General features: G+C 40.8%; 2 protein-coding genes across 2 annotated transcripts; both read left to right on the top strand.

The window, feature by feature from the left end:
- The first annotated feature begins 14,837 nt into the window (after positions 1-14,837).
- On the top strand, positions 14,838-15,782 carry OR4D6 (olfactory receptor family 4 subfamily D member 6). Its single transcript, XM_040495755.1, has one exon. The coding sequence runs from the start codon at positions 14,838-14,840 to the stop codon at positions 15,780-15,782; it is 945 nt and encodes a 314-aa protein (XP_040351689.1).
- A 7,319-nt stretch (positions 15,783-23,101) lies between these two features.
- Positions 23,102-24,037, top strand: LOC121043911 (olfactory receptor 4D11-like). The gene has a single exon (XM_040495894.1). The coding sequence runs from the start codon at positions 23,102-23,104 to the stop codon at positions 24,035-24,037; it is 936 nt and encodes a 311-aa protein (XP_040351828.1).
- The last annotated feature ends 3,044 nt before the right edge of the window (positions 24,038-27,081 follow it).

Below are 27,081 nucleotides of genomic sequence, written 5' to 3'. Positions count from 1 at the left end.
AAAAAATTAAAAAATAAAATAAAATCTGTATGACAAACAAAACATAAAGAAAAGTAAAGGACCATATGTTTAGCCAATGAAAATATGCATGCCACCTATAGTAGACAATAGTTTTATAGGGGCTCCTGGGTGGCTCAGTCGGTTAAGCATCTGACTTCAACTCAAGTCATGGTCTCACAGTTGGTGATTTTTGAGCCCCACGTGGGGCTCACTGCTGTCGGTGCAGAGCCCGCTTAGGATCCTCTGTCCCTCTGTCTCTCTGCCCCCTGACTCTTGTGTGCTCTATCTTTCTCTCAAAAATAAACATTTAAAAAATAGTTTAGGTAAATGTCTCTTACAAACAAAATTAGAAAAAGATAAACCAATAGAAAAAATGGGCACAGCTATGAGCAAGCAATTCACAAAAGGAGAAACACAAATAGCTAATAAGTTGGTAAGAAAATACTTGACTGTAGTAATATTCAAAGGAATGTAAATGTGGGTGCGCCTGTTTGACTCAGTCTGTGGAGCATGGGACTGTGGATCTTGAGGTTGTGAATTCAAGCCCTAGTCCCATGTTGGGTGCATAAGTAACTTAAAAATATAATCTTAAAAAAAAAAAGGAAATGAAAATTTTTTGTTAGAAAGACGGGTTAAAAGTAACCATAATACTGAATGCTAACAAAGGTACAGGAAAATGAGCCCTCTCCTATACAGTTGGTGAAAATATAAATTGTACTTTCTTTCTAAAGGTTAGTTTGGCAATGTGTGTTTAAAAAATCATTAAAATGTACATGCTTTTGCCCTAAGTATTGTCCTTCTAGGAATGGATTCTAAGATATTCACACACATCCAAGGATGTTTCATCGCAATGTTTTGCATAATGGCAAAAGTTGAAATGACCTTGTGGGCCTTGAAAATCAAACCTTGTTTTCTAATCTAGGTGTCTTTCTTCCCTGTAACTGGCCATAACATAATTAAGAACAAACTTCTCTCTACCTTTTTTACGATTTATTTTAGCTATTTAGAAAATGTCCAATTCCATATTCTGTTTGTGAAGCAAGTGAATTAAAATGTTCATATTCTGTTAAATTAAAATCTGTATCAAATTAAAATTAAATATTTATTTAATATAATTAAGTAGTTTGCTAAATTAAAATTTTAATGTATATTTAACTAGTAAGTTGCTTTTCTTATGAGTCTGTCATCTTCTATTGCTTTTTATAGGCATATGCTTCCTCCATAGAAAAGATATTCTTCACTCCTGCCTTAAATACTGCACATTTTTAATAAAACCCAGAAAATATTCTACGAAAAAAAAAATTCTAAAAAAAAAATTAAAAAAAAATTCTATGGAAAGCCTGTGTATTTTGTGCTCCGTCACCGGAGGGAAAGGTCACAGTGTGTGCCGGGAAGAGAGTATGGGCTCATGATGTAAGGACTCTAGTGCAAAGTGTCCTTCTAATTTGTGAGTGTCGATGTCCATCAAATCTGTGAGTGGATGGTTTGCAGGATTTAATATGTTAACAAATGCAAAATGCCCAGCACTTGGCAAACAATAGAAACTCAATGCTTATGAGAATCTCTGTGCTGACAGGTTATTTGGAGGTGAAGAGGGCAGGGTTTTCTATGATCAGGTGTTTATCCTGTGCTGCGTCTTTCAGATCCTCCTGTGTATTTTCCTCATGGACCGCAAAGGAGAATCCCACGATTGATAATCTCTGGGGAATCTGAGAGTCTGACCAATGGGATGGAGATTAATTTACTCTGCTTTTAGAAAATGTAAGTGAAATGTGTCCTCTATACTTCAGGGACTGATGAATTCATGAAGCCATGGATTTTGAATTCTGCAAAGCCCTCCTTCACAGAGACACCCAAGTGGTAAATGCAGTGATTCACCTACAAGAATATAGAGATCCATCTCCCCAAACACACCCCTAACCTTGGACTTCGAAAACCCCTTCTCTACTGTCCAAAATTGCAGGTGTTAACAGGCACTAGAAAAGAGTTTCTTTAAAAGTTTGCAATTTCTCCCCAATCTCCTTCTGTCTTATCACTTCTAGTGTCTGCCCACAAACACACCTTACTGGGTCCAGGAGGATGGATGAATAAGGCAGCTTCAAGTTCTAGTAGCCTCATTAGAGACGAACTGAGGACTGGAAGGAGTTACATGTGCCTGATTAGACTGTATGCAAAGCAGAGTCAATCCAAGCATAAAATACTTAGGGAACAGATTGGTGGGAGGGCAAAGGAGAGAGTGGGTACCCACAGCCAGTTGGCATTTGCTGTGTGTGCATGTACCAGGCAGTCTTATTTATGAGCCTCCTGCGAACAATAAGATTCAGCCAGAGAACAGAAACTTCTTTAGCATCTCTTCTCCATGCATTACTCTAGACTTTATGCCTTTCTATAAACTCAACCCAGACCTTTCCTTTTCCTCTTCTGCTCCTCTGATGACATCCTCTGATGGGCATCCTGAGCCATGTTTGAATCTTTGCTCCAAGGAAAAGAAATTTAAAAAAAAATTCCCAAAGAGGTTGTTTGCTTTCAATCCCTACCTAAAAACAATTAGGAGTGACATATATCTATGCACAAGGGAAGTCCCCAAACTCCAAACTCCCCCCTTATTTGCAATGTTGATGCCTGGTATTCTACCAACTGAAACTCATCTGTTAATTGAAGGCTTATCCCCTCTTACAATGTCCCCTCTTTAAACTTTCCCCTTTTAACAGAGGTTACTTTACTCTGTCAGTTTCATAGACATGTGTACAGTAAGGCTCTGAGAGAGAAAGGGGAAGGCTCTAAGCACCTGGGAAGTTAGGAAGAGGACAAATTCTGGACCAGAAGAGGGCACACTCGCAGACAGAAAGCATGATCCCTAGCCTGACGCAGGTCTGGTTACTTACATTGATAATGACTTTTGCCATTTCACTTTCAGGGTCAAGACACCTGTCAGACCAAAACTGTCGACCCAAATGGTCGAGCCGCCAAGCTTTAAGACATTTGAAACTGGCCAGAGCTAATTCAGCGAGGTAAGATGTGTAAAACATTCTGGGTCTTGCACACCAATAAAATTATATCTGTTTTATTAGTTCTGGTGTTGTCTAATTGGAAAAGAATCATTCCCCAGATGCCTCCCACCATTACCCCACAGTATACAAAAAGGAATCAATGTTTCCCTATGACTCAGGGAGCATTGTGTTAGACACCACACTCACTGTTTTATGTAATTAGCGCCATAACCTGTCAGGTGGGTATTTCTCAGATGATCAAGGTTCCAGTCCCAGAGCCTCGAGTTGCCAACTGACAATTTATGGATGTCATTGTGCTGTCACATCCCCTTTCTCTAAATCTACTGAGGGAATGCTATTAATTTTAAATTCACGAATATTTAATTTCACATCCACTTGGCACAATAGGTGTGGGAATTCATTATATATCTATACATAATTTGTGTAATTTGTGTTTGGTCCCCATCTCTCTGTGGTTCTGAGTGCAGACTGAATTCTCTGTTTTATCGTGAGGGCAAGGACCTTCTCTCCTGACTCAAGGAAAGAAGAGTCCTCTTCTAAGTTCGGAGAGTCTCTATACCTTTACAATAAAAGTTCAGGAATTCCCATTATATCAAAAATCCCTGATGATAAATCATTCTAATTTGTTTGTAAAGTAATACTCAGGGTGGTATATCCCTATTCCTCTCCTTCTGGTGTCAATTTATTGAATAAAAAATAGAATTTATGGTGGCAAAAATCTTACCCTTAAATTGTGAATGTTCTTTCTCAAGGGTACTCACTAGACCGAATTTTTTTTCAAATTTTTAAAAATTTTTATTTATTTTTGACAGAGATAGAAATAGAATGCAAGTGGGTTAGGGGCAGAGATAGAGGGAGACACAGAATCGGAAGCAGGCTCCAGGCTCTGAGCTGTCAGCACAGAGCCTGATGCAGGGCTCCAACTCACGAGCTGTGAGATCATGACCTGAGCCGGTCGGACGCTCAACCGACTGAGCCACCCACGGGCCCCTCTCTAGACAGAATTTTTAAGATAAAAGAATGATCAAAAAGAGCCTCTTGCTTGATGCTTCAGTCTCAAGAAGACTAAATCCCCAACATCACCTCTAAAACACCTTCCTCTGAACTTGCATATCTCCCATAAGGGACTCATTTTTTCAAGTGTTTAGCACTTGAAACTGTTTAGCTCAAGTGTTTAGCACTTGTCAACATGGAGTCACATGACATACTCCACCTCCATGCCCAAGAGCCACCATTGGGAATATGCACCTTTAAAGAAGCACTTGTTCATTGACTGTAACTTTATTATAAGCTTTACATACATCCTCTGAAACAGGAGTCTCAATAGCCCCATGAGACAAGCAATATCATTCCCACTGGACAATAGAAACTGAGTCCCAAAAAAGAACCTGTTGTAGGAAATGCAAATGACAGCCACAATGAGATATCACTTCACACATGTTAGAATGGCTAGAATAAAAAACACAAGAAACAACAAGTGCTGACAAGGATGCGGAGAAAAGGAAGCCTTGTGCACTGTTGGTAGAAATGTAAATTGGTGCGATCACTGTAGAAAGCAGTATGGAGGTTCCTCAAAAAATTAAAAATAGAAATACCATAAGATCCAATAATTTCACTACTGGATATTTACCCAAAGAAAATGAAAACACTAGCTCAAAAATATGTACCCTATGTTTATCACAGCACTATTTACAATAGTCAAGATACGGGTGCATCCCAAGGGCCCATCAGTAGATGAATGGATAAGGAAGATATGATGCACACACACACACACACACACACACACACACACACACACAGGAATACTACACAGCCATAAAAAGGATGAGATCTTGGCATTTGCAACAACATGGGCAGACTTATTATGCTAAATGAAATAAGTCAGACTAAGACAAATACCATATGATTTCACTTATATGGGGAGTGTAAAAAACAAAACAAATGGGGGCGCCTGGGTGGCTCAGTTGGTTAAGCATCCGACTTCAGCTTGGGTCACAATCTCACAGTTCATGAATTCAAGCCCCACGTCGAGCTCTGTGCTGACAGCTCAGGGCCCAGAGCCTGCTTCGGATTCTGTGTCTCCCCCTCTTTCTGCTCCTCCCCAACTCATGTTCTGTCTCTCTTTCTCAAAAATAAATAAACATTAAAAAAAATAAAAACAAACAAACAAACAAAAACAAATGAACAAACAAAAAGCAAAACCAGACTCAAATTGGGGAAAAGTCTGATAGTTGCCAGAGGAGAGGGGAGATGGGGGATGGGCAAAATGGGTTAAGGGGAGTGGAGGTACAGGCTTCCGGTTATGGCATGAGTAGGTCACGGGGATAAAAGGTACAGCATAGGGAATATAGTCAATGGTGTTGTAATGGCGTTGTGTAGTATCGGACGGTAACTACACTTGTGAGCATAGCATATCGCATAGACTTGTCCCATCACTATGTTGTACACCTGAAACTAATATAACATTGTGTGTCAACTATACTTCAATAAAGAATAAAAACTGGAAAAAAATCTGTTGCCATATTTGTAGCCCAAAGTTACACAACTGGTAAAGGGCAGTTAGAAGTAGAAACAGGGAGCATAGTCGTCTCCAAAACCCACCCAACAGGAAACCACTACTCTCTTACTCTCCTTTTCTGCCAACCCAGAGGGCTGAAACAACACTCAGCTTCCACCCATGCCTTCCTTCCTATTCTGTGTCCCTCAGGATCAGGTTTGCATCATGGCCTGACATCAATCCCAATCTTCCCTGGCTCCCTCTGTATTTCCTCTCACATTTCCTTTACTAAAGGAGTGTCCTTTACTAAAGCCCTTGCATGTTCAGTCCTGGCTTGGAGTCTGCTTCTTGGAAGACCTGGATTAACAGAACTGCATTGTTCATAAAAGCTCCAAATAGTAAACCGTCTAAGCATCCATAAAGATGTGGACAAATAAGGGGATACGTTATGCACTGGAATATCGTATTGTAATAAGTGTAAACAAATTATAGCTACATGCAACAACATGGATTGATCTCACGGGCATACTGTTAAACAAAAATGCCAAATACAAAATAAGACCTACAATATGATCTAATGCACATAAAGTTCAAAAACATACAAAATTAACTATATATTTTTTAATGTCTATTTCTCTTTGGGAGAGAGGGAGAGGGAGCACAAGTGGGGAAGGGCAGAGAGAGAAAGAGAGAGAGACAGAATCTGAAGCAGGCTCCAGGCTCTGAGCTGTCAGCACAGAGCCCAACGTGGGGCTTGAACTCACGGAGTGCGAAATCATGACCCGAGCCCAAGTTGGACACTTAACCTACTGAGCCACCCAGGTGCCCCCAAATTAACTATATTTTTAGTGGATGCATAAGTAGTTTTAAAAAAACACATGCAAGTGATTACCATAAAAGTCAGGATTGTGATCAGTGTTAGATGGGGGCAGTGGTCAGGGTGTAACACACTAGGGCTTCTGAAGTGCTTAGCAATGTTCCATTTCTTGATCTGGATGATGGTTACAAAGAGTTGGTTCTATAATTATGCCTTATAGAAAGTATGCTATAGTTTACAATAAAAGGTTTTTTTAAACCACTTGATCATGCAGACAGTCTAAATACACAGTTAAAAGAGACTGCAGAGTGGATTTTTTTTAAAGACCCAACTATATGTTTTATACAAGAAACCTACTTTAAATATAAAGACACAGATTAAAAGTAGTATACAATGGAGAAAAATATACCAAAAGAAAACTGGGGTAGATACATAATTTGAGATAAAGTAGACTTCAGAACAAAGGAAATTATCAGAGATGAAAAGAGGATCTTTATAATGATGACGATAAAGGGGTCAATTCTCCCAGTATGTAACAATCATTAATGTGTATGCCCTTAACAGCAGAGTGTCAAAATAGATGAGGCAAAAGCTGATAGAAATACAAGGAGAAATAGACAAATCCAACATTATAGTTGCAACTTTAATACCCCTCTATCAGCAATTAATGGTCCAATAGGCAGAAGATCAGTCAGGATACAGTTGATTTAAGTAGCACCATTAATCAATTGGATCTAATTGGTATTTATAAAATACTTCATCCAACAACAGCAGAATACACATATTTTCCAAGCTCACATGGAACATTCACTCAGACCACATTCTGGGCTGTAAAACACACCTGCAAATATCATACAAGGTACACTCTCAGACCACAGTGGTATTAAACTGGAAAGCAAGAACAAAAAGATAGATGGAAGAATTCCAATATATCCACACGTTGCATGGTAACTTTTAACTTAATAACTCCCAATGCATCTGCAACTGCCAGCTTCCCCATTGAAAATTATATTTCCTGCAAATATCTGACACTATTCCCTTTGCTGATTATTATATGAGACTTCCAATACAGTGTCTAAGGGAGCAGTGTGGACTGTGCATGCGTCTGGGAAAAGAGGAGGAGAGCAGTGAAGATGGGGAACTGGCAGACTCCCCTTTCTAATGCAAAGGTAGGTGAGGCTGCCTGAAGACACAATTTCAGGCAACTTAGCATAGCCCACAGGCGATTTTAGGATTTCAGTACCATTCAGCCTCCGATTCCTGAAAGGTACCAATATCCACGTACGATTCTTGTAGTATTTGTCCATTTCAGCTAAAAGCCTTAGGCTGATTAAGATCTCCCGTCTCTTATGTAAAATACTAGACTTCTCAAGACACATTCAAATTAGAAGTGATTTTTTTTTGTTTTTACTAAAACTCCTTCCCCGAATATTCACCGAACGAGCACCTACAACATGTAGAAAAATAACTGGCACAGACTTTCTCTAAAAAAGAGATTAAAAGCTAGCTGGACACAGGGAGAGAAATGCAATTGTATAGTGCCATTAACATTATGGTGGTATTAATACCTTATGCTTGTATAATGTTTTGAAGTTTACAATGTGCTCTCATATGAATTGTCATTTAATGGATTTATGCAGAAAGAAAAGTGAATGGGGAGGACATTCTTTTAGGATGAGTCTGGAGATGAAGTGAAAAAGAACAAGTACTTGTTGAGTAACTACTGTTTATCAGGCACTGGCCATCTATCTGTCCATTCATCTATGCAAAAAGAATCACTGAATAACTGATATATGCCAGGTAGGAGGCAGGGATACAAAGGAGGTAAGGAAACAAATTCTCTGCCCTCAAGGAATTTATATTTGGAGGAAGAGGCAGAAGCAAATAGATGCATAATGATAGGTCATAAAAAGTGCTAGGTTATCACAAGTAAACTCCACTGCAGAGTAAGCCTTATGCTTCCTTCCCCTTACATAGCCAAGGATTTGGACGTGCACAAAGGTTAAGTTTCTGAGTCACATGGTCAACATTTAAAATGCTCGAACCTGAATTCAAAGGCTGTGGTTTTTTGAACAAACTGCCTCTGGGTTCCATAATGCAGCCCTGAGGTTACAAGATAGAAAGGTCACCATTCTTTAGAGAAGTGTCTATTCATGTTTTCTGCCCATTTCTTCACTGGATTATTTGTTTTTCGGGTGTGAAGTTTGGTGAGCTCTTTATAGATTTTGGATACTAGCCCTTTGTCTGATATGTCATTTGCAAATATCTTTTCCCAAATAAGGAGACTATAGATGCTGGAGAGGATGTGGAGAAACAGGAACCCTCTTGCACTGTTGGTGGGAATGCAAACTGGTGCAGCCGCTCTGGAAAACAGTGTGGAGGTTCCTCAAAAAATGAAAAACAGACCTACCCTATGACCCAGCAGTAGTACTGCTAGGAATTTACCCAAGGGATACAGGAGTACTGACGCATAGGGGCACCTGTACCCCAATGTTTATAGCAGCACTCTCAACAATAACCAAATTATGCAAAGAGCCTAAATGTCCATCAACTGATGAATGGATAAAGAAATTGTGGTTTATATACACAATGGAGTACTACGTAGCAATGAGAAAGAACGAACTATGGCCCTTTGTAGTAACGTGGATGGAACTGGAGAGTGTGATGCTAAGTGAAATAAGCCATACAGAGAAAGACAGACACCGTATGTTTTCACTCTTATGTGGATCCTGAGAAACTCAACAGGAACCCATGGGGGAGGGGAAGGAAAAAAAAAAAAAAAGAGAGAAAGGTTAGAGTGGGAGAGAGCCAAAGCATAAGAGACTCTTAAAAACTGAGAACAAACTGAGGGCTGATGGGGGGGGGGGGTGCGGGGCAGGGAGGGTGGGTGAAGGGGATTGAGGAGGGGACCTTTTGGGATGAGCACCGGGTGTTGTATGGAGACCAATTTGACAATAAATTTCATATATTAAAAAAAAAAAAAAAAAAAGGTCACCATTCTATCCTGTCCTGACATTGCAAGTATAGTTTGGAATCTTCTAAGATGATTAGCCAGAAGAACCAGTGGAATTGTATTAATTCAACAGAAAAGCCAATAGTAAGTAGCTTCAACATCAGTGTCCAGAGACTTGACTTGGCTGGTCCCAGGCTCTCTGCTAGACATTTTCAGCCAATGCCTCATGGAACCATTAAATACCAAGACTAATTAGAACTGTCTTCCCTACACTTCTCTTTTCTTAAGAACTCACCTTTCTTAAGACAATTTTACAGAAAAGGAAAAGGAAAATACAAGAAACATAATATCAGAGCTCAAATTAATGAGGAAAAACCTTCCACTTCAAGTTGTAAATATGTGTGAGGTTGTTTTTTTTTATATCAGAAGCCATTTAAAGTCATTTTTTTAATTGGATACAATAGAATATATTTTTAAAGTAAAATTACCAAAATCCAATTACTCTCAGGTAATGGTTGCTACTATTATATCTTTCCAGATTTCTTCTAGATATGTAGATTTTCCCCCAAAATAACATTATATGATACATTCATTGTTTTGATCTGTCACTAAAAAGGAATATTACCTTGTCCATAAGTTAAATTCTACATTATCAATTTGAATGAATGTAATACTAGATTATCCTATTGTATCATAACTTATTGAAACAATTTTATATGGGGCACCTGGGTGGGCTCAGTTGGTTGAACATTCGACTTTGGCTCAGGTCATGATCTCATGGTTTGTGAGTTTGAGCCCCACGTCAGGCTCTATGCGGATGGCTCAGAGCCTGGAGCCTACTTTGAATTCTGTGTCTCCCTCTCTTTCTGGCCTCCTCCACTCACGCTCTGTCTCTCTCTCTCTCTCTCTCTCTCTCTCTCTCTCTCTCTCAAAAATAAATAAATATTTTAAAAAAAGAAAAAGAAGAAAAGAATTTTATTTATCAGATACTAACTTAAATTCTAATTTCTTCTAATTTCTTTTGCTAGCAACTTTTTTTGTACTTACGATATTAAGCACTTGGTTTATTAACTCTTTAGCACAAATTCCTAAAGTAGGATTTCTGCATGAAAGGATTTGCACATTTTAGGTTTTGACACATATTTCCAGAATGACCCCAGAAAGTTTGTCCTTATATACACTCCTACCAACCATACATGGAGTTGACCATCTTTTAAAATGTGGACTGATCAATTATATTTCTCTGTGAATTTGACCCATTTTTGTTTTAAAGTATGTTTCTTATTGATTGACAAATGCTCTTTATACATCAAAGATATTAAGCTGATTTTATATCATGTTTTTTATGTATATTTCCCCAGGTTTTTAATTTATTTTTAGTTAACTTCTTTTTCATGCTTTTAAAACATAAAAGTTTCGTATTTTTCATCAAATCTAATCATACTTGGCAAAATGCTTACAAAGTTCTCTATCCCCAAAATTATAAAAATATTTAGTTAAATTTCATTCTAATATTTTAATTATTTTTTGACATTTATATTACTAAGAGGACAAAGTCTTCAGTCTTCTTTTCCCATGAGAAGTCATAAAGTATTATCATTTATTTCAGTTCATAGCATCTACTTCTAAAAACAAATCAAACATTCGAACACAATATTAAGCTGCTTCTTTACAAAACCTTAATCATCAGTTAAAACTAGAAAACTAACATATCACTTGACCTAGTGAGCTTGCTTCTGGACTTACAGATGCACACGAAAATGTAATTAAAAAATGTTGAGAGCAGCATTATTTGAAAATAGTAATTAGGCCCAACTAGGCAAACTGAAGAGGTTAATGTATGACTTCTGTGACCCTGCACCTCCTGTATATTCTACAAGCCTGACTCCCAGTGCTACCTACCCACCCCTAATTTCCATATTCCTTCTCTGACCCCTGCCTCGTCAGACTGCTATGCTCACCTGGCTAGCATACCCCCATTCCAGTCTAGCCCACGTGACCAATGCTTATTCTTGATCTGTCCAATTGTCATATTCCTATGAAAACCATTCTCTACCTTAGTAGCCAATGTATTTTCCCATTGCATTCTACAAAGGATTAAGGAGATCTTACAGACACAACAACAAAACACACATAATAAAATAAAATGTAAGAAAGAAACTGTTAAGAGACTACACTTGAAAAAGTATGGAGTAGGGGCGACTGGGTGGCTCAATCTTGGTTAAGTGTCAAAATCTTGGTTTTGACAGGGGTCATAATCTTGCAATGGGTGAGTTCGAGCCTTGCACTGACAGTGCAGAGCTTGCTTGGGATTCTCTCTCCCTCTCTGTCTGCCCCTCCTCTGCTCATGCTCTCGAGAGAAAGAAAGAAAAAGAAAGAGAGAAAGAAAGAAAGAAAGAAAGAAAGAAAGAAAGAAAGAAAGAAAAGAAAGAAGGATGGAGTAGGAAATTAAGCTACATATATGTTTTTTTTTTAAATAATGTTTATTTATTTCTGAAAGAGAGAGAGAAAGAGAGAGAGAGAGAGAGAACAATTGGGGGAGAGACAGACACAGAATCCAAAGCAGGCTCCACTCTCTGAGCTGACAGCACAGAGCCCAATGCAGGGCTTGAACTTGTGAACTGTGAGCTCATGACCTGAGCCAAAGCCAGATGCCCAACCGACTGAGCCACCCAGGTGCCCCAAACCACATATGTGTTTTTGAGTATATGGTAGTCAAAGGAGGGGGAAATGCCCCAATACTTAGTCTTCATCATCTAAGAGGAAGAATCTCATTGGTTTCCCAGGGAGCTCTCCCTTACCCTTGGATCAAGGACAAATGTTTCCCTGGTTTCCCCTTCGGTCTCAAATCCGGGACACTGAGTAGATCCTGGCCTTAATATAATCCTAAAGTGGGCTCTTCTTTGTAGCCCACTTTGTATTTCTTGTTACAGGCAATAACATAATCCCAAATGCAGAATACCATTCAAAAAGCATTCTGCTGTTTGTTAGGTGGCAGTAAAAAACACAGAGTGCCAGTTCTAGGCAATGTGTTGTTCCTGGATGCTGTCATACTTAGTATTCCTATTGGATCATACTAAAAGAAACTTTAAAGAAAAAATTCACTTTTCAACAGGAATTAAATGGTTCTAATAGTAAGAATACAAGGAATCTAGGAAAATCAACAGAGAAGTTTATTTAAGAGGATTTCTATAGGCCCCAAACATTCAGGTTAAAACATAAAAATCACCCAAGTATAACAGAATTGGAAAAAGAAACATCAAGAAATATGTTGTTTGCAGAAATATGTTGTTTGATGTTCACTATACTTTTATTTCAAGGAAAGTGCTTGGTTCTTTTTTCATCTAGTGTATTCTCTTCTTTCTTAGCCCATTTCCTTCAGATATAATTTCATTGCAGCAAATACCTAGACTATTTTCTATTGTTGAACCATATTTCAGTCATCCCAACTACTTGAATTTTTAAATTTTATGTGGGATTTGAAAGTCCTTGGACATACAGATATTCTTATTGAAAATAATTTTGTCCTCAGATGGCCAAAAATCTGATTTGACAAAAAAATCAAATAAACCTATTTTGCTATCATACAGAAATAGTAGAAAATCCCTGAAGTTGGAGTCATCAACCCTGGTTAAAAGTCTCTATCTTTCTATGAGTTTGACTATTTTAGAATCCACATGTAAGTGAGATCATGCAGTATTTATCTTTTTGTGTCTGGCTTATTCACTTAGCATAACATGCTCTACTCACAGAAACAGAGAATAGAAAGATGGTAATGGGGGAGGGGGGGAGGAGGTAGGGAAGATGGGACTTAAAAATACTTCATTGTATACTTGAAATGTGTTAACAGGGGTAGATCTTACGTGTTTTCATGACAACAAAAAACAAGAAAAAAGAATATTTAAAAAAAAATTCTCCATCTTTTACCAAGTCAGACTGATTCTCAAAAAATAAACAATCTCCTCTGCTCACCCCTGAAGTGAGGAGTTTTGGGTTAAGTCACCTCTGCAGCTTTAATGATCAGTTTGTTGGTGATACCTGCATGTGCTCTGAACAATGATTGCAGCTCTTCACGCTATCAAGAGCCCCTGGACCTGGTGAGGTCCAAGTGTCTCCGAGTGCAGGGGTATAGTACTTAAGAGGGCCTGATTCTTCTTTTCCTTTAAAGGAGGAGGTGAGGGGGGCGCCTGGGTGACTCAGTCGGTTAAGTGTCCAACTTTGGCTCAGGTCATGATCTCGCTGTCTGTGAGTTCGAGCTCCGTGTCGTGCTCTGTGCTGACAACTCAGAGCCTGGAGCCTGTTTCGGATTCTGTGTCTCCCTCTCTCTGACCCTCCTCCATTCATGCTCTGTCTCTCTCTGTCTCAAAAATAAATAAATGCTAAAAAAAATTAATTAAAAAAAATTAAGGAGGAGGTGAGGATTAAGTAGTCAGGCTATTTAATTAACTGCTTAAGCCTGATCTCCCCACTATAATTCTGATAAGCCAAAGTAACTTCCAGAATCTCTGATCTGGCAGAAATGTTTCAGGGGGAAACTCTGCAGTCTATTAAACAAAAATTATTCACTGGATACTATTTATTTATTTTTTATTTATGTATTTATTTATTTTTTTTACTGGATACTATTTAAAATGGCAAGACAGATTTTATTCAAGACTATTGCAACAGGGGTCAAAACTATTACAATAAAGGAGAGAAATTAAGCTCAACTCCAAATACAACAAGGACGGTGGGGATTTATAGCCCAGGAGCAGGGCAAGTGGGTCAGTAGGTGGAAAATTACTAAAAGGACACATCAAAGACAATGGGATTCTTAATAAACTGGCTTAACAGGACTCTTGCAAAGACAAGCCAAAGACTTAGTTACAAGGAGTTATATATCAAAGATCAGGGATGAGACATTTGATCAGATACCAAAGGTAGGGTCTTCTTGCTAAACTGATTTAGCAGGATTCTCAGCAAGGAAAGAATAGAAGGCCAACGTCAAGGTGCCCAATTAACATTGGTCTTTGTCAAGTCAGAAAAACTACTTGCATCTGAATCCTTGACTTGCCACTCACTAACTTTGCAATTGTGCAAATGTGGGCAAGTCATTAACTGCTCTAAACTTCAGCTTCCCTTATATAACATGGAGATGATCATCACCACTCTCTAGACCCCACACAAACATCATAAGAATAAAAATCAAGATATTTCAGGTGAAAGACTTTGGTAAAGAGTAAAGTTCTGCATACATACTCTTGCAGGACAGAAGGCAAGACATAGTCAAATGACCATAGTCCTGCCATCTCCCTCTTTCAGAGGGAAGGCATCAGAGTGTGATGACTCTTGCTGTCTGCTCAGGGTATTTCCAATAGGAAAGAAGAATCATCAGGATAAAGAATTTCCAGGCCATAAGAGGGGAGTCCCTAGCCCAGTTTTTCTGAGTAGTCATGATCTGGATGCTCGAGATAGCCTTAAGACAATATAGGATAAATGATGCTGTCCCTTCACGACACCATACTCCTAACCCTAATGTACCTTCTCCCAAGATAGACATGGAGGAGGGTGGTCCCAACCATGGGCCAGAGCAACCACACCAATGTGAAGGAATTTGTCTTCCTAGAACTCACTCACTTCCAGGAGCTGGAATGTTTCTTGTTTGTGGCCTTCCTTGCTGTATATGTAACCACCGTGCTGGGCAATGCCCTCATTGTGCTGACCATCACCTGTGAGTCCCACCTTCACACTCCCATGTACTTTCTGCTGCGGAACAAATCGGTCCTGGACATTGTTTTTTCATCTGTCACTGTTCCCAAGCTCCTGGTGGATCTGTTATCAGAGAGGAAAACCATCTCCTACAATGGCTGCATGGCACAGATCTTCTTCTTCCATTTTGCTGGTGGGTCAGATATTTTCTTCCTCTCTGTGATGGCCTATGACAGATACCTTGCAATCGCCAAACCCCTGCATTATGTGACCATTATGAAGAGAGAGGTGTGGGTGGGTTTGGTGGTGGCTTCCTGGGTGGGCGGTGGTTTGCACTCAATTGTCCAGATAATTCTGATGCTTCCACTCTCCTTCTGTGGCCCCAACATCCTGGATGCCTTCTACTGTGATGTGCCCCAAGTAGTTAAGCTGGCTTGCACCGATACCTTTGCTCTGGAACTTCTCATGATCTCTAACAATGGGTTGGTGACCCTGCTATGGTTCCTCTTGCTCCTGGGATCCTACACCGTTATTCTGGTGATGCTGAGATCTCACTCTGGGGCAGGACGGAACAAGGCCCTGTCCACCTGCACCTCCCATATCCTCGTGGTGACTCTGCACTTTGTGCCTTGTGTCTACATCTACTGCCGGCCCTTCACTACACTGCCCATGGACACAGCTGTGTCCATCAACAACACGGTCATTACGCCCATGCTGAACCCCATGATTTATACCCTGAGGAACCAGGAGATGAAGTCTGCCATGAAAAGACTACACAGAAGGCTTGGACCTTCTGAGAGCAGTAAGCTGGGGTGAGCACTCACACTGAGACCGGAAATCTATGCTCTGCTTTCCTCAAACTGCTGTCCTGGGGCAACAGACTGCTAGCTCATTTGCCAGTCATTTCTGAATATCCTCATAGCCACTCAACACTCTTCCAGGAAGGATGAGATGAGGCTGAACATGAGCTATTGGGCTTGTGACCTTGGGAGAAGTAGGGGATATACGGTGAAAATCAATAACCTGATGCTATTTTGGTATAACCTGTGATTCTCGATGCTAACATATTTTCCTTACTTTTACCACCTGAAATATGGAAATGACACTGTTCACAGGGTTGCCATGAGAATGAAGAATAATAAATGCTAAGAGGGTGGTCATTAGCACTGCTCATGGCGTTAATCAGGCACAGAATCCAGGTTCCCTATTGTCTAGTCCTCTAATCCTAAATATGCATATGTGGAAATTATGGATGTGTTTATTTCATGCATGCTCTCTCTGGTGGCTCTGTATTTCCAGTTAATTACTAAAATCATTCCTTGATTTAATATTTTGAGTACAGAATCTTCAATATATTTTACCTACTAGTGAAAAGAGAAGAAATATTTTAAGTCATGTTTAGTCAGATATATACATGGACAAATCTACGCTTGGACCAAGAATCTCCTGTTCTCAGGTCCATTCTACTAATTTGCCTACTGAAATTAACCTTAAAAGTGCTTGTATGGTTTGGGAATATATCTGCACAAAAGCCACAATGGTTATTTATTTATTTATTTATTTATTTATTTATTTATTTATAATGTTTGTTTTTGAGAGAAAGAGAGAGAGTGAATGCACAGGCAGGGCTGGGGCAGAGAGAGAAGGGACAGAGGATCCAAAGCAGACTCTGTGCGATGAGCAGAGAGCCTGAGGTGAGGTTTAAACTCATGAACGGCAAGATCATGACCTGAACCAAAGTTGGACACTCAACCTATTGAGCCGCCCAGGTGCCCCGGTAATTTAATTTATGTTAACCTAAACTTTCTTTTTCCCTCTCTTCTCTCCCCATCTCACCTTCAGAGATCTTATAGCTGGAGCAACACTACGGGTTTTGTCTATGTATGCACCGCAAGCAAGACAAGTCGCTTAGAACAGCAGCAACAAAAATACCTAGGAAATACCTTTTCACACATTCAGGACCCGTTTTGTGTTCCAGGAGAGGAAAGAAATATATCGCATGCAGGTTCACTTAGGAACAGCCATTGGGTCTGTGTTGTGCTCCACCTCTCTCCTAAGAAAAGGATTCCCAGGAAATAAATATGTAGGAAGACAATAAATGTCCCTTCATCCCCTATGCTCACCTCAAATGCCACCCTTCAGCTTACAGGAGTCATTCAAAAATTGGACAATTAGTAAAGAAACTCAGGAAATTACAACCTACAGGACAATTTTTTGCAAATTGTTATAATGCATTAATATTTGGCTAAAAAGGTCCTGGTAGGTGGTATATACCTGTGATCTTCTCTGAGTCCTACAAAACAGAGATAGTAGGCCAAGACTTTTAATCATATGGCAGCACTTCTCAAATTTTTCCAAATCATTATGTCCCAAGGAAGTTTATTAGATATTTTCCTTTTTTTAAGTTTATTTATTTATTTTGAGAGAGAGAGTACAAGCAGGGGAGGGGCAGGGAGAGAGGGAGAGAGAGAAACCCAAGCAGGCTCCATGGTGTCAGTGCAGAGCCCAGTGCAGGACTCAATCTCATGACCATGAGATCATGACCTGAGCAGAAATCAAGAGTCAGACAATTAACCACCTAAGCCACCCAGGTGTCCCAGATATTTTTCCTAATTGTTCTCCCACGAGAAAATTTAATACCAAAGATAGACTGTGTATCCTTTAATGTACTGAGACTCTTTGAAGGCCACACATCATTGTAATATCTAAGATTTTTGTCGTCCTTAAAAACCAATTTTTGTCCCTTTCAGCATGCTGCTCACATTGAGAATGAATGATCATATGGGATTAGATGTTTCTATTAATATGTTTCCCTAAAACCCAGAGCATCAGAACAGATAGATTTATGTCTTCTGGGGTTTTACAAGAATGTAGAAAGCAAAGAAACATGGGCATCTGTATATGTGCGTGTGTGTGTGTGTGTGTGTGTGTGTGTGTGTGTGTGTGTGGACTTGTATGCAATAATGACTTGGAAACTTTAATAATTCCCGCTGGAACTCCAAAATGAACGAAGAGAGTCCGTTCTCCTTCCACACTCACATCCAGTAAATTCCCTTTGCTAATTCTCATGTTAGGCTTGGGCCTGAGGGACCAGTATACACAGCAGGGACACTTTGGGACAGGCAGAAGAGCCAAGATGACATGATCCCTGAGTCTGCCCTTTCCAATGTGAAGGTGGAAGAGAAGACCTTGAAGTCTAATGTAACCAATCGTGAGAAGGACTTGGCGTTCTAACACGAAGGTTCCCTGGCATCATACACACTGGCACCCCACTGGGTCTCAGATGGTGTGAATTCCTGGTTGGATACCAAAGGTTTAGGTAAGGACGTGGAACAGTCAGTGTGAGACACTGTGGGTTATGCATGAACAAGATGAACATGAAAAATGTACCCGGTGTACCAGACACTGTAAAAAAGGATCAAAACTTTAGTGAGAGAAAATGGAAGTGGATGTTAAATGCTGGGAAAGGAGGGATATCTTTCTAGGAAGAAAGGGCCCCCAACATGGGGTCAGCAGCTTGTATTTGGTGAAACAACTGAGATGCATTTGGAGAGATTTTGTTGCGGCTTAGGGTCTGTCCATGGGGATCGCAGAGTGTTTTTACACAAGATGGGCACTTCCTTAAAAAAACAAACAAAAAACAAACAAACAAAAAAAGACTTTAAAATGCCCCAAATTCCCTTAAAAGCTGTAGAGGTTTCAAAGGCAGTTCCATATCCACACACGGCCCATGACTCACTGGGTCTCTTTGGCCTGTGATCCAGAGCCAGCTTTATTCCCAAACCTGATGACCTAGCACATGAACGCTCCAGTCCACTTGGGTAACCCACACAAGTTCACCGAAACACAAACAAGCAAGTGATTTCAAAGAGAAACTGTTGTTCTGTTGAATAACATTTTATATTCTGCAAAAGTCTTCTTAAATAACTCTTCAGGGAAAACAGGGATGATCCTGTTTTCAGGGGGAAAGGAAAGGAATCAAGTTAATTGAATGCCTATGTGCCGGGTACTTTACAGACATGAACGTAGTTGCTCCTTATGCTACCCAATGAAGTAAGTATTATGCTTCCAAGTTTACAGAGGAGGAAAGTAGAGGACTTGCTCCAAGTAGCAAAGAAGGAAGAGGTAGAATTGCAGCCCAGGTACGCCCTACTCCAAAGCCCTTAATATTGTTCCACACCAATAACACTGTTTTACAACTGAGGATCTGAGGCACAGAGAGGAGTGACTTTTTCAAGGTCACAAAGCTATTTTATAGCCTGGAAAATGCATCTCTCTCTGGCATCCCTGAGGTCGAGTCAAGGACATTAACAAAAGAATTTCTTAGCCTGTGTTTGTCAAGATCTTTCTCACTCACCCAACACTCCAGTGCCAATGCTTGTAAGGCATGATGTGCACTTATCAACTACATTTGTTCATTAATCTAAAAAGCATTTATTGGGCACCTAATATATGCTCCAGACTAGGTAAAGCTTTGATGATCTCAGGATGAATGGAACCCTGAGCGGGCAGGATGAACTTGAGGGGTATGGGGAAATTATATTGAACAAAGGAGAGACAGATTTGTAAGAAATTAGATGGAATAATCTGTTACAAGCGCCAGAAGAGAAGTCAATGCAGGGAATGATGAGTCACAAAGGGGTGTCAGGAAAGTTTTCACAGAAAAGGAGACTCTGAACCTGAGTGTTGAAAGATCAGTGTTTGTGAAGGTGGAAAAATAGGAGATTCTGGAAGTGGGGGTTGGGGAGGCCATGATGGATAGAGGGAACAATGGGAACACAGATCCAAAGGCGTGAGCCAGCAAGAATTTGCATAACATTTAAACACCCCAAGGGGCACCTCGGTGGCTCAGTCCCGGTTAAGTGTTTGACTCTTGATTTTGGCTCAGGCCTCCCGGTTCATGATTTCAAGCCCCATGGTGGGCTCCACACTGACTGTGGAGCCTGCCTGGGATTCTCTCTCTCTCCCTGCACCTCTCTCAAAATAAACAGAATAAACTTTAAACAATTTAAACACCCGAAACAGAGAATCAAAGGAAACAGGACACCAGATATCAAGAGGAGTTTAATCTTTATTGTGTAGGCAATAAGGAACCATTGAAGATTTTCAAACAAAGGACCATGTATGGTGCCATTTGTGACTTATAATTACATTTCTGGAAAAGACAGACAGGATGAATTAGACAAAACTACACTGAAGGAAAGGACACCAGTTAGGAAAGTTGCAACCATCTAAGGAGAAATGACAAGGGGTTAACTGAAGACCAAGGGGGCAAATTGAGACAGGTTAGGAAAGTAAAATCCTCAGAACTTTTACACAGTGCCCAGGTTCCTTGCAATGTGAGTGGCTCAGTATAAGCCTTCTGGATAAAACGTGCTACCCACCAGTACCTGCTGCAGAGATGACTGTGCCCACAGAGACAGAATAAACAGGACACAAGGCAAGTAATGATATTCTCCAGAGCAAATGAGATGCAATGTGTGTTTGGGGTTTATTCAGCCACATGATTTCTCAAGGCTCTCAGAACTTGTTTCTACGCAGACCAAGAGCAATGCTTCCCAGGTGGGCATGATCTGGGGACCACCTAGATGTTCGTGCCAGATGGCTCAGACAGATGTGTAGGCTGAGGAGGGCTTTTTTCCTCTAAACTCTGAGTTAATTTTGTCACCACTGCCACCATCATGAAACTTCTCAGAAATTATCAAAATGGCATGGGTAGAATATGTATTTTGCTGAGAGCCAAAGTCTGGCTTCACTGCTAGCTTTCTCTACATCCTTCTGTCTGTCTCTTAAGCCTCCCTGGAACTTTTTTTTTTTTTCAAATTTGACACTCAAGCAATAAAAGGTTGCTTGCTCCTGAATCCCAAGGGCTAAATAGAATGAATTGAAAATCCTCTAAATTGGATTTGCCACTCCCTTCCCAAACAGGATGCTTTAGTAAGAGAACATATGGCCTCCGCAGAGGGGGCACTACCATTGTTCCCTTGGCTGTCGATCCGTACTCCATCTGGCAGTGGAAAGCCTAAGCTTATCAGAAACTGCTCTGGGTTGTATAGGAAGGGCTCACCTGTATTGCCTACAACCCCGTGGTAATCTTGCACTTCATGCCCTCTATGTATTCATGCCTGGACCGTGCTGTCGTCTTTGTGAGCAGAACCATCTCGAGTATCATCCTGGTCCTCTTCTTTGTGTTAAACCCTAATGTCTGCATATCTATGAAATGAAATTTTTTAAAAAATAAATAAATGAAAAGAAGACTTGTCATTTCTGAAATATAATAGAAGGGCAATGGTCTACAATTCCTTGGTCATGGAAAGAGGAAATGGAGGGGCTGATGAGACCCACCATTGAAAGGACCAGAAAATTGTGTAAAGAGTCCCTTATGCAAATTATTCTTGGATTTATATAGCCTGAAGCTGGCAGGCAGCACGGAAGAGTAGAAAGATCCTAGAACCAAGAGACAGAAGAGACTTATGTTACTACTTTTCCTGTGCCACTGATTTTCTATATGACCGTGAAAAATTGGCTTAATGCTTATTAAGTTCAGTTTCAGTATTAATTGACATGGGAATGCTAACACTTTTCCCCCTAACTTCAGAGCGATATTAGAAATATTGATTGTAGGGGTGCCTGGGAGGCTGAGTCGGTTAAGCGTCCTACTTCGGCTCAGGTCATGATCTTGCAGTTCATGAGTTCAAGGCCCTGTCGGCCTCTGTGCTGATAGCACAGAGCCTGGAGCCTGCTTCAGATTCTGCGTCTCCCTCTCTCTCTGCCCCTCCCCCTCTCGCACTCTGTCTCTCTCTCTCTCTCTCAAAAATAAACTTTGAGGGGCGCCTGGGCAGCTCAGTCGGTTAAGCGTCCGACTTCGGCTCAGATCATTATCTCCAGGTTTATGAGTTCAAGCCCCGCGTCGGGCTCTGTGCTGACAGCTCAGAGCCTAGAGCCTGCTTCGGATTCCGTGTCTCGCTCTCTCTCTGCCCCTCCCCTGCTCATTCTCTGTGTCTCTCTGTCTCAAAAATAAATAAAACATTTAAAAATTTCTTTAAAAATAAGTAAAAAATAAACTTTGAAAAAAATTGTTATTAGGTGTGCAGTAGCTTATAAAATTATAACATGCTGATGAAATCGATCCCTATTATGTTGTCACCGAAAGGCTTATGAGTGTTGGTGTATTCCAATGGCTCTTAAGGAAACAAAGTGCAATGAGAATAAAATCAGAGATGCTCCGGTTCATGGAGCACCTTCCATGAAGCCTTCCTCAGTTCTCTTCCTCAGCAACCTCTAGAGGTGGATTTTAACAGATGTCAAAGGCCCCAACGAGTACAGTAGGGAAACGAATGATCCAGCCCACACCACATTTTAGACTAATGAGGGAGCTGAAGCAAGGAGAAGTGAGTGACTTCCCCAGGTGACACAACAAGTTCATGAAGAATAAGATAATATGATTAAAAATAAGAGTGTGAGCAATCTTGAAAAAGAAAACCAAAGCAGGAGTCCTCACAATCCCACACTTCAAGCTGTATTACAAAGTTTCCACAGATGAGATAAACCTTTGCTTGATTTTTTTTTATGTTGATTTATTTTTAAGAGACAGAGACAGAGCATGAGGGGGGTGGGGCAGAGAGGGAGGGAGACCCAGAATCTGAAACCGGATCCAGGCTCTGAGCTGTCAGCACAGAGCCCAACATGGTGCTCGAACCCAGGAACTGTGAGATCCTGACCTGAGCCGATGTCGCATGCTTAACTGACTGAGCCATCCAGGCGCCCTCTTTCCTCTTTCCTTTTTTTTTTTTTTTTTAATGTTTATTTACTTTTGAGAGAGAGAGAGAGAGAGAGAGCACAAGAGGGGGAGGGGCAGAGAGAAAGGGAGACAGATTCCTATGCTTAACCAACTGAAACATCCAGATGCCCCTGTTTTCTTTTTTTTTTTTTAATGTTTATTTATTTTTGAGAGACACAGAGAGGGAGAGAGAGAGAGAAAGAGAACAAGAGGGGGAGGGGCAGAGAGAGAGGGAGACACAGAATCCTATGCTTAACCAACTAAGCCACCCAGGCGCCCCAAACTTTGCTTGATTTCAATGCCTCAGTAATATTATTCTCTCTTTCAAAGCTGTACAGGGAGGAAGAAATATCCAATGGCCCTGAGAAATTATACCAAGGTGTCTGAATTTATTTTTTGTGGACTTACCCAGTCTCAAGAGCTGAGCTTGCTCTTATTTTTCTTTTTATCTGTAGTTTATGTAACAACTGTGTTAGCAAATGTTGCCATCATGGTCACTGTGACCTACGAGTCCCGCCTTCACACGCCCATGTACTTCCTGCTCCGCAATCTCTCCGTCTTGGACATCTGCTTCTCCTCCATCACCGCTCCCAAGGTCCTGATAGACCTCCTGTCAAGGACAAAGACCATCTCCTTCAATGGTTGCATCACTCAGATCTTCTTCTTCCACCTCCTCGGGGGGGCAGACATTTTTTCTCTCTCTGTCATGGCCTTCGATCGCTACATGGCCATCTCCAAGCCCCTGCACTACGTGACCATCATGAGCAGGGGGAGATGCACTGCCCTCATCGTGGCCTCCTGGGTGGGGGGCTTTGTCCACTCCATCGTGCAGATTTCCCTGTTGCTGCCCCTCCCCTTCTGTGGACCCAATGTTGTTGATGGCTTCTACTGCGACGTCCCCCAGGTCCTCAAACTCGCCTGCACCAACACCTTTGCTCTTGAGGTCTTAATGATTTCCAACAATGGTCTAGTCACTACTTTGTGGTTTGCTCTTCTCCTTGTGTCCTACACAGTCATCTTGATGATGCTGAGATCTCACGCTGGGGAGGGAAGGAGGAAAGCCATCTCCACCTGCACCGCCCACATCACTGTGGTGACCCTGCACTTTGTGCCCTGCATCTACGTCTATGCCCGGCCCTTCACTGCCCTTCCCATGGACAGAGCTGTCTCCATCACCTTCACGGTCATCATCCCGGTCCTGAACCCCATGATCTACACCCTCAGGAACCAGGAGATGAAGTCAGCCATGAAGAGATTGAAGGGAAGACTTATGTTTTCTGAAAGGGGATAACTCATTATAGATTGTTGATCAAGATACCAGCATATAATTGAAATATATTCTTAAAATATTAGATGTTACATATTGGGGCTCAGCAATGCGTAGATAATTAACTAGAGCAGGATGGCACAGACACAAAGGATCAGCGACTTGAAACACTGGTGTTGAGAAGGAACACCAAGTTAAACAGGAAGAACATAGTCCTTGAAGAGCAACTGACAGCAAGGAAGGTACAAATGTGAAATATAATAGAAGGTCTTGGGTGTCCCGACAACAGGATGAAGGATAGCACTGTGATGTCCAGACGTGCAGTAGGCAAGAGACACCTACCTCAACATAGCCAAGCTCTAGTAACTAGGTCCCAGTGCAGCCATGGTTACCGTAAAACTATTTCGTAAGCATATACTATGTACCAAGCACTACTTGTAAACATTTTTCTCTACCTCTGCTTTGTCAGTAACGTTTATACCACAGCCTCAGGCATAAGTCAATTTGATGGTTGAAAAAAGAAAAAGCTATATCCAACCCAATAAACACTTTTATTTTTCCTATGTGCCCTCATTTATCATTTCCCTTACCATAGTGTGTTAAAATACGCCCACAAAACTTCACATTAGTAGAGCTGGTTCTCCTTTATATTCCCAGTGTCAGAATAGTGCCTGACCTGTAAAAAGCTATAAGTGTTGGTTGAATCTGTGGAATGGAATGGAATGAATGTAAGATGCCAATTTCTACTTAATCTTGGTTTTTAACATTGAAAACTGACTTTATTTTCTGAACATATACTTCTTCATGGAAGCCAAAGGAAATTGAAATGGCTAAATCAGAGTGTACGGTGATCTAATACTCAAGGTCTTAGCATCTAGGTATGTCTTCATGAAATCACCAAATCAGGGGCGCCTGGGTGGCTCAGTCGGTTAAGCGGCCGACTTTGGCTCAGGTCATGATCTCACAGTCCGTGAGTTCGAGCCCCGCATCGGGCTCTGTGCTGACAGCTCGGAGCCTGGAGCCTGTTTCAGATTCTGTGTCTCCCTCTCTCTGACCCTCCCCTGTTCATGCTCTGTCTCTCCCTGTCTCAAAAATAAATAAAACGTTAAAAAAAATAAAAAATAATAATAATAAAATCACCAAATCAAGTGTTAGGTCCCAAAATGTCTATTGAAAACCGTGTACACAATTGAATAGAAACACCTCAGGGCAGGGGTGCCTGGGTGGCTCAGTCAGTTAAGTGACCGACTTAGGCTCAGGTCATGATGTCAAAGTTTGTGGGTTCGAGCCCCACATCAAGCTCTGTGCTGATGCTGCAGAGTTTGCTTGGTTTTCTCTCCCTCTCTCTCTCTGCCTCTTTCTCTCTCTCAAAATAAATAAATAAAATCTAAACAAACAAAAAAGAAACACCTCAGGGCAAATGAATGTTTTGCAACACTCAAGGCAAATGAAAGTACAAATTCATTGATTTAGAGTTCCAATAAGCCTGTGCTCTGAGGATATCCAGACAACCCCTCAGGATGCCTGGTAACTGCATACAGAAGGATGGGATGTATTTCCTCTTCTCATTTCTCTCCTCCTCTGTAGCATGGGACCTAGTAAAACTGACTAAGAAGTTTCATTGAAATGTAACTACAGGCTAATAAGAAGAAGAAGAAGAATAGTAATAGTAATAATGTAGGACCACATTCCCTTATTTTAATTTATTAGGATGAAATAGGTTTTAGACTTTAGCATTTCTTAGATTTTAGAAAGATAATACAGTGCATGTATTGTATGTTACATCATTTCCTCCTTGGGGAGACCTGATACCCAAACACTTTAATATTTCTGTGATAAGATGTATAAATAGTTTCACTGAGTGTAATCAATAAAAAACTATGCATGGCCTCACACTAATTCAGATCAAATTTTGCCACAAAATTAGTTCAGGTCAAATGAGATTTTACTACCAAATGATTTTCTAAAAACCTTCCAGCATTCAGAGTTCAGAGATTTCAGAATGAAATACAGAAACTGAACAAAAGGGGATCGTAATAAGCAGAATAATCCCCCCACTCAAGGTGTGCAAGTCCCAAACCCCAGGATCTGTGAGTGTGCTACTTCTATGGCAAAGCAGACTAAGAGTGCAGATGGCATTAAGGTTGCTACTGAGCTGACCTTTAAATCAAGATTATCCTGTGCTTGCTTCGGCAGCACATATACTAAACCAAGATTATCCTGATTATCTGGGAGGGCCCAATGTAATCACAAGAGTCTTTAACGGTGGAAGACGTAGACAGAAGAGGAGGTCAGAGTAATGTAATGTGAGGAGTATTTGACTTAACATGGCTAGCTTTAATGGTAGAAAGATCCACAAGCCAAAGAATGTAGCTAGGCTCTAGAGGCTAGAAAAAGCAAGAGAATGGAATCTGCCTTAGAACCTCCAGAAAGGAATGCAGTCTGCCAACACCTTGATTTTAGACCAGTTGATACTCATGTCAGATTTCTGACCTACAGAATTGTAAGACAATAAATGCATGTTGTTTTAAGCCACAAAATGTGTGGTGATTTTGTTATAGCAGCAAAAGGAAACCAATACAAGGATAATACTTCTGTTGGAGATGAAGAGGCTGTAGGAGCTAAAGAAAGATGAATTTCAAGGAAAAGGGGTCAGGGGTGGGAGGGGGACCAACCAAGGGAGGCTGGTCATGTGCTTCTCCAAGGAGTCCAGGAATGAGCACCACACCCATGCACAAATCTCAAGTACAAGTGCACTGGGCTTGGGGCGCCTGGGTGGCTCAGTTGGTTAACAGTCCAACTTTGGTTCAGGTCATGATCTCATGGTTCATGGGTTCGAGCCCTGTGTCGGGCTCTGTGCTGACAGCTCAAAGCCTGTAGCCTGCTTCTCATTCTGTGTCTCCCTCTCTCTCTGCCCCTTCCTTCCTCTCTCTCTCTCTCTCTCTCTCTCTCAAAAATAAATAAATAAACTAAAACACACACACACACACACACACATACACAAAAAGTGCACTGGGCTAGAGGAGCCAATCCCAAGCTGTCACCACTTTATAGACTCTGTATAAGAT

This window comes from Herpailurus yagouaroundi, unplaced genomic scaffold, assembly GCF_014898765.1.
Source record: "Herpailurus yagouaroundi ecotype Mexico unplaced genomic scaffold, PumYag 187, whole genome shotgun sequence".
In the NCBI taxonomy this organism is placed as follows: domain Eukaryota; kingdom Metazoa; phylum Chordata; class Mammalia; order Carnivora; family Felidae; genus Herpailurus; species Herpailurus yagouaroundi.
This window is presented reverse-complemented; position numbering and strand designations above follow the sequence as displayed.